The sequence below is a fragment of the Tribolium madens genome, unplaced genomic scaffold (genome assembly GCF_015345945.1).
Source record: "Tribolium madens isolate multiple individuals breed KSU strain unplaced genomic scaffold, Tmad_KSU_1.1 Scaffold_1;HRSCAF=32;Tcas5.2_LG8, whole genome shotgun sequence".
NCBI lineage: Eukaryota > Metazoa > Arthropoda > Insecta > Coleoptera > Tenebrionidae > Tribolium > Tribolium madens.
In genome coordinates, this window is record NW_025400984.1 from 5722563 (window position 1) to 5738638 (window position 16076).

General features: G+C 36.9%; 6 protein-coding genes across 13 annotated transcripts; 3 read left to right on the forward strand and 3 right to left on the reverse strand.

Annotated features, from left to right (window-relative positions):
- Positions 1-798: 798 nt before the first annotated feature.
- Positions 799-7309, reverse strand: LOC123003848 (E3 ubiquitin-protein ligase RBBP6). 3 transcript variants are annotated; one of them, XM_044396872.1, is made up of 11 exons: positions 7175-7309; positions 6925-7121; positions 6631-6874; positions 5892-6585; positions 5624-5844; positions 5152-5571; positions 4875-5066; positions 4658-4783; positions 4190-4468; positions 2026-2965; positions 799-1975 (listed from the first exon to the last, which is right to left on the reverse strand). In XM_044396872.1, the coding sequence occupies exons 2-11, from the start codon at positions 7088-7090 to the stop codon at positions 938-940; spliced, it is 4320 nt and encodes a 1439-aa protein (XP_044252807.1). In that variant the 5' UTR covers positions 7091-7121; positions 7175-7309; the 3' UTR covers positions 799-937. The 3 variants fall into 3 exon arrangements, with proteins under 3 accessions (XP_044252807.1, XP_044252806.1, XP_044252808.1); XM_044396871.1 differs by having other exon boundaries at positions 4875-5078; XM_044396873.1 differs by lacking the exon at positions 4658-4783 and having other exon boundaries at positions 4875-5078.
- Positions 7310-7510: 201 nt separating this feature from the next.
- LOC123003556 (G2/mitotic-specific cyclin-A-like) lies at positions 7511-8909 on the forward strand. The gene is made up of 3 exons (XM_044396373.1): positions 7511-8163; positions 8214-8468; positions 8515-8909. Exons 1-3 carry the CDS (start codon positions 7624-7626, stop codon positions 8821-8823), a joined length of 1104 nt encoding a protein of 367 aa, XP_044252308.1. The 5' UTR covers positions 7511-7623; the 3' UTR covers positions 8824-8909.
- Positions 8887-10711, reverse strand: LOC123003555. The gene is made up of 3 exons (XM_044396372.1): positions 10496-10711; positions 10307-10443; positions 8887-10253 (listed from the first exon to the last, which is right to left on the reverse strand). The coding sequence occupies exons 1-3, from the start codon at positions 10610-10612 to the stop codon at positions 8930-8932; spliced, it is 1578 nt and encodes a 525-aa protein (XP_044252307.1). The 5' UTR covers positions 10613-10711; the 3' UTR covers positions 8887-8929.
- Positions 10712-11406: 695 nt separating this feature from the next.
- On the reverse strand, positions 11407-13174 carry LOC123016284 (nucleoside diphosphate-linked moiety X motif 6). 4 transcript variants are annotated; one of them, XM_044416589.1, is made up of 5 exons: positions 12561-12926; positions 12444-12500; positions 12270-12391; positions 12126-12217; positions 11407-12079 (listed from the first exon to the last, which is right to left on the reverse strand). In XM_044416589.1, coding segments are annotated over exons 2-5 (828 nt in total). In that variant the 5' UTR covers positions 12446-12500; positions 12561-12926; the 3' UTR covers positions 11407-11467. The 4 variants fall into 4 exon arrangements, with proteins under 4 accessions (XP_044272524.1, XP_044272522.1, XP_044272523.1 ...); XM_044416587.1 differs by lacking the exon at positions 12444-12500 and having other exon boundaries at positions 12795-13174; XM_044416588.1 differs by having other exon boundaries at positions 12444-12928.
- Positions 12801-14604, forward strand: LOC123016283 (lysophospholipid acyltransferase 7). The gene is made up of 6 exons (XM_044416586.1): positions 12801-12940; positions 12980-13276; positions 13321-13472; positions 13522-13736; positions 13788-14103; positions 14161-14604. Exons 2-6 carry the CDS (start codon positions 13099-13101, stop codon positions 14389-14391), a joined length of 1092 nt encoding a protein of 363 aa, XP_044272521.1. The 5' UTR covers positions 12801-12940; positions 12980-13098; the 3' UTR covers positions 14392-14604.
- Positions 14605-14825: 221 nt separating this feature from the next.
- On the forward strand, positions 14826-15948 carry LOC123004194 (ankyrin repeat domain-containing protein 40-like). Of its 3 annotated transcripts, none has more exons than XM_044397326.1 (3): positions 14826-15138; positions 15187-15491; positions 15540-15948. In XM_044397326.1, the coding sequence occupies exons 1-3, from the start codon at positions 15020-15022 to the stop codon at positions 15845-15847; spliced, it is 732 nt and encodes a 243-aa protein (XP_044253261.1). In that variant the 5' UTR covers positions 14826-15019; the 3' UTR covers positions 15848-15948. The 3 variants fall into 3 exon arrangements, with proteins under 3 accessions (XP_044253261.1, XP_044253262.1, XP_044253259.1); XM_044397327.1 differs by having other exon boundaries at positions 15187-15281; positions 15333-15948; XM_044397324.1 differs by having other exon boundaries at positions 15187-15948.
- Positions 15949-16076: the final 128 nt, after the last annotated feature.

Genomic DNA, 16076 nt, shown 5'->3' on the forward strand with positions numbered 1-16076 from the left:
TACCCAGAACTCCGAGGCCGAAGAATGCGTCCAAATTTTATTGTGTTACTTGTTTGTAAAGATTTGTGTATTACTTTATGTATTAACGAAGTTTTAGTATTTTAAGTTTGTTTGTAAATATTTTGTAATATTTTAAGTATGTAAATTTGTTTTTAAAGATTTGTATTAGTTTATGTATTAATGAAGTTAATGCACCTCTACTTTTGTTAAACAATTTCAAATATATTTATAACAAATTCAAACTTTGTCCACTTCTTTTGTGCATCTCTTGGTACTCCTTGAACATATACAACTCCTTAAAAGTGGCGATCCTCAAATTCCTGATACTGGCTTTGGGGTTCAGTTCAGCCACCAACATAGACAACCCTCACACTAGAGGTGGCGGGCTAGAGGCTACTAACTGCAGACAAACACGGTGTCGATGTTCCATTGCCTACTACAATTTTCTGAAAATGACAAATTACACTTTTTCTAATACATCCTATATTTTATTGCATCTTTGTATGGCATTTTTTATGAGCTTTTTGCCGATATAGGGTTTGTGGGGTCTACTCTGCAAAATTTGTGAGATCTGTGCAAAATAAGAAATGTTGAAAAAAAAGGCATGCAGTAGAAAATCATTTTTTAGAATATTTTCTGTTTGTCACCAGAAACCACATATAACCTCCAACCTATAGAGTTTTAAATCAAATTTAATTAATTTAACTTAATTAATCTAATTCCTCTGAATTGAACTTAAGGCAATTTAGTAAATCCTAGGTAGTAACTAGATGTATAAGTTAAAATCAAACTCCCAAATTTAATTTTTATTTTATTTTCATTGAATTTACATAACTTAAAAAATCACATCCAAGAAAAAGAATGACTATATACAAATTAATTATACCTCCGTTTATAATTAATTAGCTTAGATAATACAACCACTAAAAAACTCAAACTACTTATGTTTACTCTTCTTCCTCTTCTTTTGCTTCTTTTTATGTTTCTTCCTCTTCCTCTCCTTATCATCATCGGACGAATCCGATTCCGAATCCGAACTACTCGAACTCGAATCTTTCCTACTCTTTTTCTTTCTGTGTTTCTTATGTTTCTTCCTTTTCTTGTCATCATCTGAACTTGAATCGGACGAATCGGAACTCGAGCTCGATTTTTTCTCTTCGACTTTCTTTTCTTTTCTCTCTTCTTTCTCCGATTCGCTTTCCAAATCATAATCTGGCTCGAAATTAGCCTCGTCAATCGTCGGCTTTCTCTTTTCCGCTACAGTCTTGACCCTCTGTGCTTCATTAACCATGGGCTCTTCCTTCTTCTCCTCATCGTCTTTGTTTTTCTTTAGTTTTTCCTTTTTCACTTTCTTGTCCTTCTTCCTGCGTTTGTCTTTACGGTCTTCACTGTCGCTTCGTGACTTTGAACGTTTCCTTTTTTCTTTCTTTTCTTCTTCTTGGCCAACACGTGTTTTACTTTTAGAGCGATCACGTCTTCGATCATCTCTTCTTCGACTCTCATTTTTATCTCGTCTGTCTCTTCTAGAAAAGTCATCTCTGCGAAAATCGCGTCTGTCCCTATGACGAGACCTTTCCCGAGACCTTTCTCTTCTTCTTTTATCAACAACTTCGACTCTTCTTTCCCCCACGCCGTAATTTCTAGCAATTTCATTGGCACGTCTAGAAAACGGTGAAACGCTCCGAGACTTGTTTCTATCGACTTTAACAATTCTGTCAATATCATCGATTTTAATACCGAGACGTTCTTTGACAGACAATCGGACAGGAGGCTGACTAGGAGCTTCAATCTTCTTACGTTCAGACTTATCTTCAGTGTTCAAAATACTCTTTATCTCAATATCTTCATCTTTTTCATCTTCCTCCTTTTCACCAGAGTAAAGCTTGGCTCTATCTGTGCTAATCTTCTTGATTTCAATGGGACGTATAGCGTTGATAGCTTTAGCGAAAATTGCATTTTCCGCTCTTTTCAATACCTAATACACAAAATAAAAGTTAAAACATCGCCACAGTTAATTTGGCTTACCTCATTGGTAACCTTGCCCAATTTATCGGACTTCACCTCATTTCGTCCTAATTCTTTTGGACTAGTTTGCGAATGTAGAGTAACGTCATCTTCGACTTCCCATTTCGACTTCTCAGGTAAATGAGCTAACATTTCGTTTTTGACGTCCAAATCAGTTTTCAAATCAATATCTGGATGAATCTCCAAAATATCCTTCTCCGAATCTTCATATTCTTTATGGATTTCGCGTTCTTCTGAAGTTCTTTCCAATGGTTTCTCTTCAAAATTCTCTTCTTTTTCCATACTTGACTCTTTCATTTTACCATAACTCTCCATAACATTCGTATCGACACCTTCTGTTAACATATCATCATATAAATCAGGTTTTGGTTCTTCCTTATTTTCCTCATTAGAGTTAGGACTTCGTCCCTTCTTCTCTTCATCTTCTTCTTGTTTAAGAAGAGCCTGGTCTTTAACATCCTCTTTGTGTTTCTTCTCTTTATGCTTTTCCTTTTTTTCCTTCCGTTTCTTCCTATCTGAATCCTTCTTCTCTTTCTTCTTCTTTCTATCTTTACTCTTTTTTGATTTCTCTTCATCAGAAGTCGTCTTCTTATCGTGATCGCTCGACGTATCCCGTTTCTTCTTCTTGTGTTTCTCCGGACTTTCTTTGTCTTTCGACTTGGACTTCTTTCGAACTTCTGGACTTCGTTTCTTCTCTGGTGACCGACTTCTCGCCTCATGTCTCCTCTTCTCTTTCTTTCCTTCGTCCTTCTTCTGCTCCCGATTCGGACTTGGGAATCGATCAAACCTTTCCTCAAATCTGGTATTCTCCAATCCTGGAATCGGTGGTTCCTCCACACCAGGTGGCGCTACGTCATCGTAGCGTCGCGGTGGAATCATAGCAGGCGGCATGACGTGAGGTTCCTTGGTATAAGGTGGCGGAAAATCTCTCGGAGGGTACCTAAACACACAAAAACACAAAATAAAAACAAACGAATGCAAAAATGTAACGGGAGTGAACAGAACAGTACGACCAACCAATTGTTTCGTGGAAGAAACCCTCGATGTGCGATTGTTTGGCGACCTGAAACATAACTTTAACAAAGCAGTTTTGATTCCATGAGTGAAATAAACAGGTTTTGCTTGGATGGTTTATTAAAGTTTGTTACAATTTTACAATTACTTAATTTTTCCCATCGTTACTGAAGAAAAATTAAGGTGGTACAAAATAGTATACAATCACACATGTTTACAGCCTTGGACACGATAAAAAATATCACATTTTTCGATAGTAAATGTATCACAGTTACAAGTCTACAGATTTTGCGACTGACTAGATAGCAAATTTTAATTCAATAAATAGAAAAATATCATCACAAAATCTGTAAATAATTGTTACACAAATAAGGGTATTAAAAATGGCATCATTTAACTAATTAAATATTTACATAACTTAAAAGAGTGATTATCATAAACTTTTACTTTTTTAGTTTGCTTTAACAATTTCGCATAAGTTGTGTTACATGCGATATGCAACTCTTGTCGAATTCATTCGTGTAAATATTAAACAAGTTATTACTACTAATAAAATAAGTTGAATTAAAAATTGTAACATAAAAGCAAAAATATCTTAAAAAATCGGTTAGATTTCCGAATAAAACAAAACAAACAAAAGGTTCTAAAAAAAAATTTTCACAACTTCAGTCACGTCGCACACCTCTCACAAAACATAAAACGTTGCAGTGGGAAATTAGAATAAACTCGTTTACCAAATACAGTAGTGAAATGCGTCGTAGAATTAATTAATTTTAATCGTAATAAAAAGTCTATAATAACCATTTAAGAAAATATTTGTCCATTTTGGACCATCTCTTCCCAAAATGAAAATACGTCCCGCAACTTATTTCCTACATATCCAATCAAACAAGGTTTTCTCTCCATTCAACCTTATTCAATCAGAAATATAAACATCAATGAAACGAATAAAACAGCCTTGATAACATTAATTGAACATCAATTCTGAGATGGGCAATTCACCAATGTCCTATCTCAGCCAAAAAAGAAAACACAATCGATTTATACAATTATCACTACAAAAGAAAAAATACGTAAGACACGGAACCAATCCCGTTCCCTGTCTTTCGCACACGTTACTACGACCGTTGATAAATTATCGTCACAATACCTGTTTGTCGGCGGCGGATACTGATGCTGCATTTCGCTCTGGTAGTAAGAATCGGCTTGCGATTGAGGCGGCGGTCCTCTCGGCTGACCCCATCCTTTTCCTCTCGATCTTTCATCGTAGTTGTCGTAGTAATAATCCCTGTCTCTGTCGCGATCACGATCTTCACGCCCTCTATGCTCACGGTCTCTGCTATAGTCGCGATCATCTCGACCGTAATCCCTGTCGCGATCATTGTCATGATCGTGATCGCGAAACTGGTGGCTGTCCTTGAAACGGTGTCTGAAACAAACCGATTAATCACAGTTACCAACACAAAACCAACTAAAAAATAGTAAAATCAAGAAAAAATAATCAACGCATGCGGCTACGTCCAACCAAACAACCGAAATAAAATGGTAATTCTTCCAAAAATTGTTGACATTTTGGGAAAATTAAGCTAACTGGATCAGGCAGGCGACTTTAACTGACCTTGGAGGCGAGCGAATGGGCGACCTGTAGCGCGAAGGTCCCCTTCGTCTCGGGGGCGAATGTCTAGGGGAGAAGTCCCTAAACGGGGTACCCCTCAAACTGCCCGAGAACGATCTCGAGCGCGACCTACAATTAGAACCATTTCAAATTCGACGCTTGTCTAGTCACGATTTTGAACACGAATCAAGGAAGAATCGCCAACTGCGTTCACACTCACCTACTGATTGAAAACGATCTTGAACGACTCCGCCTCCTCGGCGAGCGACTTCTCAAACGACGCGGTGACCGGCTGTAGCTCCTACTCCGACTTCGACTTCTGCTGTAACTCCGCCTTCTTTTGGCACGCCTCTCCCTCTCGTCCTTTTCACGAAGCATACGATTAAAAGCCGCTAACGGATCATCGATGACTCTGTAATTTCTCCTATTAGAAAAACAAAACAAAATTTTAATTAAAAAAAACGAAAAACTAAATCGAAGACCCTCGGGTAACCTACCCCGATGGTGTCCTGCCTCTCATTCTGCGGTCACTCATCCCGTAATCCCGGTGATGCGATCTTGAACTTTGATAGGAGGGATTGTACATAGGTGGAGGTCCAGTCATGGGAGGCCTACTTGTGTCGAAAATCGGTCTCGGGGGAACTTGATATGGACCTGGAGGCATATAAGGAGGAGCCGCGCCTGGTGGAGGCAATCGGAAATTAGGAGGGGGACCGTTGGTCGGTGGAAAAGTTCCTATTGGTGCCGGCGGATTAGCATAACCGGGTGGAAAATTAGGAGGCGGGCCTTGCATAGGCGGAACCATCCCCATCATGGGCGGAGCATTATACGGCCGTACTTCAGGAGGCGGATAATTCGCGTTAGAAGCCACGCCCGGCTCATCTATAGTAGGAGTGCCAGCCCTTTCTTCAGAACGTCTGAAATCACACAATAGAAGCACCACTAATAAAAAAAATAATAAACAAATACCCTGAATCGCGATAAGGCGAATTGCGATGATTACGATGGTGGCGCCGCGGAGACTCATCACGTGACCTGTGCTTGTGCTGTCTTGACGTGTTTGATCGTTCACGTGACGAGTTAACTCTCTTCGTTATCGACTGTGTTTTCGGCGATTCGGCCGGTGAGACACCTGGAGGACCTTCAGGGATGGTCTCAGGCTCGACTTTCGGCGAACTTTTAACCTCCACCTGTCAAAGAAACATTAAATTAAACATTAACACATATTCAAAATTACCTTTTCTTCATTTTTCGAATGCTCAGTCGAGTCTGCTTCACTAATAACAGTTTTTTCCTCTTCCACCTTAGATTCTGGCTGAAGCGTCGGTGCTTCCTTGATCTTGACCTCCGAAAGATCGTCGACTCTAGTCGAACTCTGTTTATACACCGGTTTTTTCACATATCCAGTCGTATTTTTAAAATTTGCGACTGAATTTCGCAAAAATCGATTCGGAATTAAAGTCGTCGGTGAAATATCTTTCTCATGACAATCAGGACACTCATGCTCCTCACTCTCGAGTAAAAAGCTCCTAATGCATTCATCGCAAAATGAATTTCCGCAACAGGGAATCATTACAGCATCAGTCAATAAATCAGAACATATTGAACAAAGCAAATCTTCAGGAATTTCAGGTTTTAACTCCTGAACGGGTAGCGGCGCTGGAGCTGTTTGTTTTTGTGTGTACGTTTGGTGGTCTAAAACTGGGACGGCGTAGGAACCATTGGGAGTCATCATAGCCCCCTGTACTTGGGGGCCTTCTACTGGCACCATAAAACTTAAGGGTATGCCAGTGCTTTTTTTGATTTCGATAGGCTCAGGGCCCTTGCTAAGAGGACAGTCTTTGATCCAGTGACCCGTCTGGTGGCACTTGTAACACCGGTAGTTGGGCGGTACGGCCCCCATCTGATTGGCTCCGCGGATTTTCATGTAACTAATACCAATTAAAACAACATAGTTAAAATGACTAATAACTCACTTGCTGGGATCATAATCTTGGGTGGATTGCGATATCATTGCTTTAATTTTATCGTCTTCAGGAGCATCTAGACTTGACAAGTCTACAGCTTTAGCAATAGGGCCCATTTCATCTAATTTCATAGGAGGCGTAGAATCGCCCCCATAGCCTTCCCATTGTTTACTTTTAGTCTGAGCAGCAGTCGGAATACGCGCAATTAGAAGTGATGTATTTTTCGGGATTAACACATTCTCGTCTTCATAAACTAGAAAAAAACACTGTAAAACAATTCTAAATTACTTATTCAGCTCTTACCTTCTTTAGTTTGGGCATTGGTCACTTGTAGATCAAAATCTGTATTTTTCCCAATTCTTTTTTGCTGTATAATGGAATTTTTTAAATCTTTAACGGAAATGTGTAAACCATCGAATGTGACTGTGTCATATTCTAAAGCTGACTTAAATTTATAATGTACGGACATTTCTTTATATTTCAGAGAAGCCCTAATTCACCTACCGACACGAAAACTGTTTTAGGCCAAAATTCACAAATTTGAGATACTTACAACAATGTGTTACATTAATTACTAATCAAGAAACTAAAAAACACATCAAGAGATGTTCAAAACACCGTTTTAGTGTTTATTTAATTATTTTTACACGATTGTGTCTCAAACATGTTTGCTTGACAGTTGACAGGTGAACTAAAATGGCGGTTGGATAAAAGCAGGGCGTGATCTAGCCGACAAAACAGACAGTTATAATTTAATAGTTTATTTAATTTTACTTGTCGCATTTATTTTACAACTATTGAAATATGTATAATGTTACAAAGGTCTATTTTTTATTTTATTAGTAAATGAAAAGTTTCCTGGGAGTAGCGTTTTTTTAAAGCAAAAAAAGGCGCGCAAAAAATCAACATACAAAAAAGTTTGACATCATTTATCTCTTGTAAAATTTTACAAGACGCTCGCCGCCCAGTTTTACCTATTTCTACCGTACTTTTGCATCCGAAATGGCCACATTCCAAATACACGACGATTACTCCTCTTTAGTGGAAAACAAGAAACCGAAGAATCTTCAGTTTGCGAAAAAACTCAAGTCGAATATCCCAAGAATTGCCCTTCAGCCCATCCATACCTTCCAACAGAACGCCAAACGACCCAAACCGGTGGAAAAAGAAGATCCTGCAAAAATGCTAGCGGTGAGTACTGCCGTAGTATCGAAACCCGAAGCCCAGGTCCCTGAGGTCGATTATCCCGTCAAAACGATTAGATTTAAACCGGTGTTCAAAAAGACGAATTTGATTTCAAAAACAAATAATTTAATTGAGAAAGAGTACGAGGAGGAGATTCTGAGATACTTATTCGCTCTTGAGAAAAGGGCACAAATCATCAAGCCGCATTACATGACAAAGCAATTACATTTGAACTGGGAAATGAGAAGTGTGCTTATAGACTGGCTCGTGAGTGTAGCTCATGAGTACAAGATGAGTAACAATACAGTACATTTGACGGTAAATTATCTCGACCGGTTTTTGAGCAACATCTCGGTGGTAAGTCTTCTTAACTTTCTTCTCACTGTTCCTAAATCTCTGCAATTAAGATAAGAGGAAAATTACAATTGGTTGGAGCCACAGCAATGATGATAGCCGGCAAAATCGAAGAAATCTACCCACCGGACTCCAAGGAATGGTCCTATTTGACCAGAGACGCATTTAGCGTTGATCAGATCCACAAAATGGAGCAACTTATGCTCAAAGTCCTCAATTTTGAGATGAACCCGCCCACCATCTTAGATTTCATCAAAAGACTCTGTACCAAACACAAGATCGATAAGAAAACCATGTATCTAGCTATGGTAAGTTAAAAACTTGCAAGAAAAAAATGTCAAACTTTTTATCCAGTATTTAAGCGAGTTGGTCCTACTCGAAGGCGACGAATATTTGCAACATTTCCCGTCGAAATTAGCATCCGCGGCTTTGGCTCTAGCACGCTACACATTATCTAAATCGGACCCTTGGAACAGGAAATTGGAGGAAACGGCCGGCTATACCTTGAAACAGTTGAGCCCAGTGGTCCAGAAACAGCAAAAGACGTTCAAGAGTTCACCGTTTAAGGAACACCAGGCCATACAGAAGAAGTATGCCAGTGAGAAGTACCAGAGGGTGGCGCTTCTAAAACCGCGAATTTTGGAGCTCGATGGTGAGGAGTAATTATAGGAAATAGGTACATGTGACTAAAATTGTTTCAATTGTTGTAAATTACATGTGAGGGAGTAATAAAGTATTGTCAAGTTTTATTCGATTTTAAATTACAAAACTAATACAGTTTCGTCTCAAACGTAATAATCTTTCTGTGAACTTCTTCAACAGAAAGACTGTTCACAAATGTATAAAACAGTCTCGCACTTTGAATATTAAATTTTTGGGTAAAAGATCTACGAAAAGTATTTCGCGCCAATTCAACCAATTTTGGAATTTTTGGCTGATTGTCGATTTTTTCAAAAATATTGTCATCACTGAAAGCGTAACACAATTCTCTTAGACGAGGATGTGCAAAATAATCCAATAAAGCGTCTATATTTGTCAAAGAATATTTGCTTGGATCTTTAAGATACGTTTCAAGATCCAAAGTTACGTCGTAAAGAAAAAGTAACAAGATATCGTCAATTTGATTCTCACCAGAACATTCGAAGTCCATATGCAACAAAATTTTCAATAGTTCGGTGTAACCATATTTGTTATAAAAATGTTGCAAATCCGACTCTCTTAATTTAAAACCGTAAGATAATAAAAAACATATTTGACCTAAAGCAATATTTTCTGATTCACACCCAATTATAGTTTTAATGTCGTAAGAGTTATTTAAGACTTGTAAAAAATTTATTGCATCCCATTTTAAATCACTTTCAATTAACAAGCTCACATTTTCTATTGCAATTTTAGGACAAGATTTGAAAATTCTCGTGGTAGACAATGTTAACAATTTCCGAATTTCAACTTCAAATTTCTCAATTAACAATTTCAAATTTTCAACTTTGATGACAAATAAATTTTGATAGTAATTTAAAGAGAATTCGTCTACGATTAATTTATCGGTATGTTTGTAAACTTGGTTAAAAAAATAAGTTTCTTTTAAGCCAATTTCTAGTAGTACCTCAATATGTAAATGAAAGTGAGTGTATTTATCAAACATATAGAGAAATAAAATTTCTTGTATTTCCAGTGAGCAAAACAGAACAGCCCTTTCAAATATGTTATAACTAGGAAAATTTGGAGTTACTGAAGTATCAGCATCATAAACAAGTAACGTTGTGATGAATTCAATTTTGTCTTCATTGTTCACTAAATCTAAACAGTAGTAAAGGGGTGTCACTCCTGACTGATTTCGGTCATTGACATCAACTCCTTTTTCAATTAAAAATTTTGCAACTTTGAAAAAACCTTTTCTAACTACAAAATGTAAACATGATTCATTTTTTTCAATAGTAGGAGGCAATGCAATTTGAGCCCCATTTTTAATTAAACTATTTGCAAAATATTCACTTGAACTGAAGGCTAATGACAAGGCTGTTTCACCATCTTCATTTAAGTGTTCTAAAGGCACAAGCTTGAGGGACAAGATGTAATCAAAAATTTCTCTACTGCAATAAAATAACAAATAATTAAAGAAAAAGAAATAAGTCGAATTACCTACTTTTGTCTAATTATTGCAATTTGTAATAAGTTGTTACCATCCCGGTCTTTGATGGCTTGGAGGAATTCTGGTAATAATTCTAGGTTTTTGAAGAATTCAACATTATTTTGAACAACGGCAGCTATTAGCAAGAGAACCTTAAAAAATAAGTGTCTATCACATTCAAAGTGTTTATTAATTACTACTTACAAAACTGTTTTCCTCGTGTAAATGCTTATTTAAATCAAAGGATTGATAAAATTTTAAAGCTGTGAGAACTGGTGGAGCAGTTTTTGAGGTTAACATTGCAAGAAGTGTGATAAACATCTAGCTAAATATTGTTTTCAAAAAAATATTCAACATATGTAGATAATTGAACAAATAATTCAAAAAATAGAAATACCGCCATTTTTTAGTAAAAGGGCATTCTACATTAAACATAAATACAACCGTGTTTTATTGGTTGCATATTAACACTTTTGTTATTTTATTTTTTACAATTATTGCTTTAATTATTTAAAAGAAACACAAATATTTTATTGAAAATACTTTATTGTAACACTCCTTATACATACAATAATATTAAGTGTGTATTTTTTAAATTTATCAAAAACTGGATAATATTTTCTCAGAAGTAATTATTTTCCTCACTTTGGTGCTTAGAAGACGATTGAGTAAAATTGGCGATACTAAAATTTCCTTCATGTTGTTACGTGTAGGGGACCCTTCACGAGATATTTTCTATAGCTAGCTAGTTGTACTTTTTGACTTTAATAGTGATTCACTTCTGTACTGTATTTTCATAACAATATCTTTTTAATCGTGGATGAGCGAAGTAACATAACAATTCCTCCAAGTTCTCAATTGAGTAATCTTGTGGATTGTCCAGATAAGTGTGTAAATCTAGACAGACATTATAAACTGGCAAAGAATTTTAAAGAAGCCACAATAACCGTGTTTTATTGTAAACAACTTGCAAATCTATTTCGTTCAATCGTAATAATCCGTATGATAACAAATAACATTAGGATTCAATTCTTTTTCAACTAGTGTCGCAATAAAAAATCCTCTTTTTAAAAACAGTGTTTTATTATTACTGTCGTTTATGTACATTACAAAATTTGGCAACTGTACTGAAGTAGGTTTATTAAATGAAACTGACTTTAGACAAAATTTATAAAATTATTGATCTTTTTTAGCATTTTTTTCCAGCTCTTCATCTCCGCTTGTAACAAAATAAACTGTGTAGGCCTTTTTCAAAACCTGATGTATGCCATGGTGCCAATCAATTCTCAAATTCTTCCTAAGATACTCCAAATACTTTTGCACAAAAAACCTATTCAATTCGTGGACATTTGGATGATTTAAATACTCCTCAATATCCATCCACTTGCACTTGGCAATCTCCCTCTCGCATTTCTCGATATTCCAAGTGAGAGGCTTTAGGCTCATAACAGTATAAATATCAGAACATCCAAACATCCCAAAATGCGTATGTCTCAAAGTTAAAACGGAATGAAACTCAGTTTGAACCCCAGTCTCCTCCCACACTTCCCTAATCGCAGCATCAACCAAATTCTCCCCTGGCTCAACGTACCCCCCTGGAAGCTTCCAGTGAGGCACTTCATAATATTTTTCACTAACTACAAGAATTTCAGATTTGTCATTAACCACAACGGCACCCACACCAATCATTGTGTGGGCGTACGGCGGAATATTGCACAGTTCGTTAACAGGGAGCCATAAATACATCATAACGAAATCATCTTTGGCTTGATGGAAGCGAAAACCTTTCTGTAAGAAGTGTTAGCAAAAGGCGGTAAAAATTTAAATTTCAAACCTTTGCTAAAATCGGGACCCAATCCGATTGGTCTAAATAGACCTTAAACCACACCCCTCGGTAACCATTTTCGCGCCACTTTTTAAGCGAATCTGAAAAATTGGTTTAATTTAAATAATCTATGAAGAAATGCAAGATCATCACTGTCTATTTTAGCTGCTAAAGAGGGGAAATCGCAGTTTTCCGTCTCGGAATTAACTGTCACGCCCTTGAAACGGTCCAAAGTGCCCTCAAAAAATTCACTCATTTTAACCGGATTTGTGGCCCTAAAATCACAAATTAATCACCTCAAATCACCCTTTGGGCACTATTAGGTACATGAGCGCTATCACATTACGCGAAAAATACGGTCCTACTTTTTGCTGGTGACATAACCTATAACGATTTAATAATGTAAATAAAAAACGCATTTAAAGTAATTTGGTTCTTTATTACAAATTCTGCAATCACGTTAACGTCACGTCTTATCAATGTGATTTACATTAAATTCTTATCATTTATGAATAGACAAAAAAAATATTTACGCAAATTTAGTGTCAGCTGTCACAATAATACCTAACCTTAATCAGAGCATGATTATATAATTTTTAATTGATAACAAAAATGAATAATGACGATGTAGTGTATTTATGTTTGTTGTTTTTCTCAATAGTTTTTGGTTATTATTACCGAACCATCAAAGACAAGGACTTGAAAAAAAATGTAGGCACAGCTGTTGGCATTTCCTTAACTCTGATTGCCTCTGGAATCCACATTCTCCACTCCTTCGTCACAGTTTTTGTGAACATTTTAATAATCCTGTTTGTGAATAAGAAGTAACAACACAACTACCATGAAAACACAGTCTCATTCAGTTTATTTCAGGCAATGTCATTTGGCCAGTTTTGTCTTCTCTTTCCTTTATTTGCTCTTCTTCCGCTCAACTATCCACTTTGGGATTCCATACCCGCCAGCTCATACAAATTTAGTTCAAATGATGCTCACTTTAAAGTTAGTTGGTTTAGCATTTGAGGTAAACTCCACTCACAACTCCCAGAAAAAGAGAGACACGTCTGAAAAAAATCAAGAGGAGAAAGATGAAGCCAATAGAATTGAGCCGACTTGTGTTGATATTATTCACTATGCGTTTAATTATGTGGGCGTATTGACTGGTAATTTTCAAATATTTGAAAACCAAAAATGCACAGTATTGTAGGCCCTTATTACCGATATCGCACTTTTGTCGATTATTTAAACTTTCCATTTTTCGAATATGCAGACTGGAAGAAAGCAACAATTGACAAACTTAAATATGTTCCTCTTTTTGCTGTATTATTTCTATGGGGCTCTTATAATTGGCCATTATCAGTAGGTCTCACCCCCTCCTATGAGTCTTACCCTTAAAATTTTTTTCTAGTATGCAATGTCTGACGAATTTTATGAGAAATCATGGTTGTATCGCTATTGGTACATTTGGCCCAATTTTTTTATCTTCAGGATGAGAATTTATGTGGGATTAGTACTATCGGAATGCGTTTGTACCATGGCAGGTTTTGGAGCGTATCCCACTTTCACTAACCCCAAACCGGGTCAGGGACCATCAGAGAATTTCCATGAAATGAAAAAACTCTTGTAAACCCACCAATTTTCCCAAATTCGTACTTTCTGAATGACTATTTTTAGATCAAATGAAGATGCATTAAAAAAGACTGAATACGATTTTGAAACTATCCATAATATTAATCCATATGGGGCCGATTTTTGCACCACATACCGGGAAGCGATGAAACATTGGAATATCTGTATCCAGTATTGGTTGGCCGTCAATGTTTACAAAAGGTTCCCAAGCAAAAAATACAGAACTGCTGTTACCATGTTAGTGTCTTCCTTTTGGCATGGGGTCTACTCTGGTTATTACGTGTGTATCGGAACTGCGCCCCTATGTCTTCTGCTTGAGGATGTTTATTACAAATTATATCTCAAGGACAGAAAAGGACCGGTAATTAAAAAGTTAATCACACTTTCGTCAAATTATGAATTGAATTATCTATTACAGTATTTCAAAATATTAGAATGGGTTCATTGGTTTTTCAGGATGCATTTCTTTTCATATCAAGGCATTGCGTTTTTGTTACTTGAAGTTAATCTCATTCTGAAATATTATAATTCGATTTATCACGCCGGATTGGTTTTGTGGGTAATTTTGTATGTTGTGGGGTTCCAACTGTTGAAAAACAAGAGGCGCAAGGAGAAAAAATTAGCCGAGGAAGCAGCAAAAAATGAATAATTTGACAGGGCATAGGCTAGATTTTAAGCAAATGTGTCTTCTCTGTAGTGTAGTACAAAAAGAACCAAAAATATTTTAATAAAGGTGATTTTGAATATAAAAAATTTTAAAAAGTAGATTTTTGTAAAATGAATTTGTACTGTGCAGGACGTAACGTTTGGGGCCATAACATTGTTTATATAATGTGGAAAATAAAAATTTGCATAAAATAAATACTTTGGGTTTAATTTATTTTGTAAATTCTTGATAGCGATTTGTACCGACAAGTTCAAATAGGTACACTTGTTGTTAAATTTTACAACTTTCTTCACTTAACCATCCTGTTTACACAATAATTTAAATGATTATCATAAATTTGTAGTTTGAAAATTATTTTGTTTAAAAAAAAATTCCAGTGATTTATTTATGAGCAGTGCAGCCAATCGAAGAAAGTGACATGCCCGAGACAACTGACATGCGTATTGAGTTTCAAAAATGTAAAATTTATTAAAATTGTGGGACTTGGTCATGTTTCTGTGAATATCTCGCGCTTTTTAGCCCCAAATCACGTCATTTCGGCCATATGACACGGCCCCTATTCCATACAACACTTTTGGGGTGTTTCATATAACCCCTCAAAAAATGAACCATGACTTCCATTCTTGAAGAAAAACTGCGTGAAGCTGCCTGTATTGGCGACATCGAAGCAGTCCTAGCTTTGCTATCCCAGAATCTCGACATAAATTCAAAAAACAGCGTTAATGGATGGTAACATAACCTCACTTTTGGTTTTGGAAAAACAATTTACTTTTTAAGGACGGCCTTGCATTGGGCGGCTAAACGCGGCAATTCGCAAGTGGCCGACATCCTACTCAGCCACGGGGCGAATCCGAAAATCCAGAACCACAAAGGTGAAACCCCTGGTAATCTTTGTTCTAATCCCGAAACCCTTGCTTTGTTAGGGGAAGACCCGAGTCAAGCCCCTCACGACGACCCCAAATTTACCCCAAACTATCTGAAAAACCCCCCTGTTAATGGGCAAGTCGATATCGGGAAGCTGAGAGGCAAGCCGGATTTCTCAACTATGCCGACTACAACGCTCCCAGCTTGTCTCAATGATGGTAATAAGGAAGGTTTTCGCGACTTGGTTGTGACTCCGGGGTTTGTAGATCTCGTTCTAAATGTGCGCATCGCGGGGTCGAGCGATCCTGATTTTATTGAAGTGGAAATTCCGCGTTGGAAGTTGACTTATCTCAACTTGCTCAAGATCTGTTGTGAGGAGTTGGAGGTGTTGGAGTCGCAAGTTGAGAGGATTAGAAAATTGCCCAATACGAGACTAAGGAAGGATAGTGACGTTAAGAGGTTGGATAATTTCCAGAGTCTCGAGTTGGTGCTCAAGACACCCCTTGGCAGTGATAAACCCAACAATTGTTATCAGAGTATATCAACATGCAAGAATCAAACTATTTTGTACTGAGCATAAGGAAACGCATTCTGACATTTGGAACTCCACGATTTATTTATATTTATTATAGAGAGCTGCTAGTTTAAATAAAGTTATTGCTTAGGAAAATATAATTCAAGTACTATAATCCCTGAAATAAAGAGGAATAAATGCTTGAACGGTTCCGACTAGGATCGCCTTAAGAACAGTTCGCCTACCGCATTCTAGATGTCGTCAGTTACGAGCTTACGTCGATAACTTG

Coding starts and splice junctions, on each gene's coding strand:
- LOC123003848 (XM_044396871.1), bottom strand. CDS start 7,090: ATGTCCGTACATTATAAATTTAAGTCAGCTTTAGAATATGACACAGTC. Junction 6,875..6,924: donor CAATGCCCAAACTAAAGAAG/GTAAGAGCTGAA, acceptor GTTTTTTTCTAG/TTTATGAAGACGAGAATGTG. Junction 4,469..4,657: donor CCCATTCGCTCGCCTCCAAG/GTCAGTTAAAGT, acceptor GGTTTGTTTCAG/ACACCGTTTCAAGGACAGCC.
- LOC123003556 (XM_044396373.1), top strand. CDS start 7,624: ATGGCCACATTCCAAATACACGACGATTACTCCTCTTTAGTGGAAAAC. Junction 8,164..8,213: donor TTTTGAGCAACATCTCGGTG/GTAAGTCTTCTT, acceptor TCTGCAATTAAG/ATAAGAGGAAAATTACAATT. Junction 8,469..8,514: donor AAACCATGTATCTAGCTATG/GTAAGTTAAAAA, acceptor CTTTTTATCCAG/TATTTAAGCGAGTTGGTCCT.
- LOC123003555 (XM_044396372.1), bottom strand. CDS start 10,612: ATGTTTATCACACTTCTTGCAATGTTAACCTCAAAAACTGCTCCACCA. Junction 10,444..10,495: donor TACACGAGGAAAACAGTTTT/GTAAGTAGTAAT, acceptor TTATTTTTTAAG/GTTCTCTTGCTAATAGCTGC. Junction 10,254..10,306: donor ATTGCAATAATTAGACAAAA/GTAGGTAATTCG, acceptor ATTTTATTGCAG/TAGAGAAATTTTTGATTACA.
- LOC123016284 (XM_044416587.1), bottom strand. CDS start 12,913: ATGTTCACAAAAACTGTGACGAAGGAGTGGAGAATGTGGATTCCAGAG. Junction 12,392..12,794: donor TCCTTGTCTTTGATGGTTCG/GTAATAATAACC, acceptor TTGTGATTTTAG/GGCCACAAATCCGGTTAAAA. Junction 12,080..12,125: donor GGGTCCCGATTTTAGCAAAG/GTTTGAAATTTA, acceptor CACTTCTTACAG/AAAGGTTTTCGCTTCCATCA.
- LOC123016283 (XM_044416586.1), top strand. CDS start 13,099: ATGATGCTCACTTTAAAGTTAGTTGGTTTAGCATTTGAGGTAAACTCC. Junction 13,277..13,320: donor TTATGTGGGCGTATTGACTG/GTAATTTTCAAA, acceptor ACAGTATTGTAG/GCCCTTATTACCGATATCGC. Junction 14,104..14,160: donor TCAAGGACAGAAAAGGACCG/GTAATTAAAAAG, acceptor TATCTATTACAG/TATTTCAAAATATTAGAATG.
- LOC123004194 (XM_044397324.1), top strand. CDS start 15,020: ATGACTTCCATTCTTGAAGAAAAACTGCGTGAAGCTGCCTGTATTGGC. Junction 15,139..15,186: donor AAAAACAGCGTTAATGGATG/GTAACATAACCT, acceptor TTACTTTTTAAG/GACGGCCTTGCATTGGGCGG.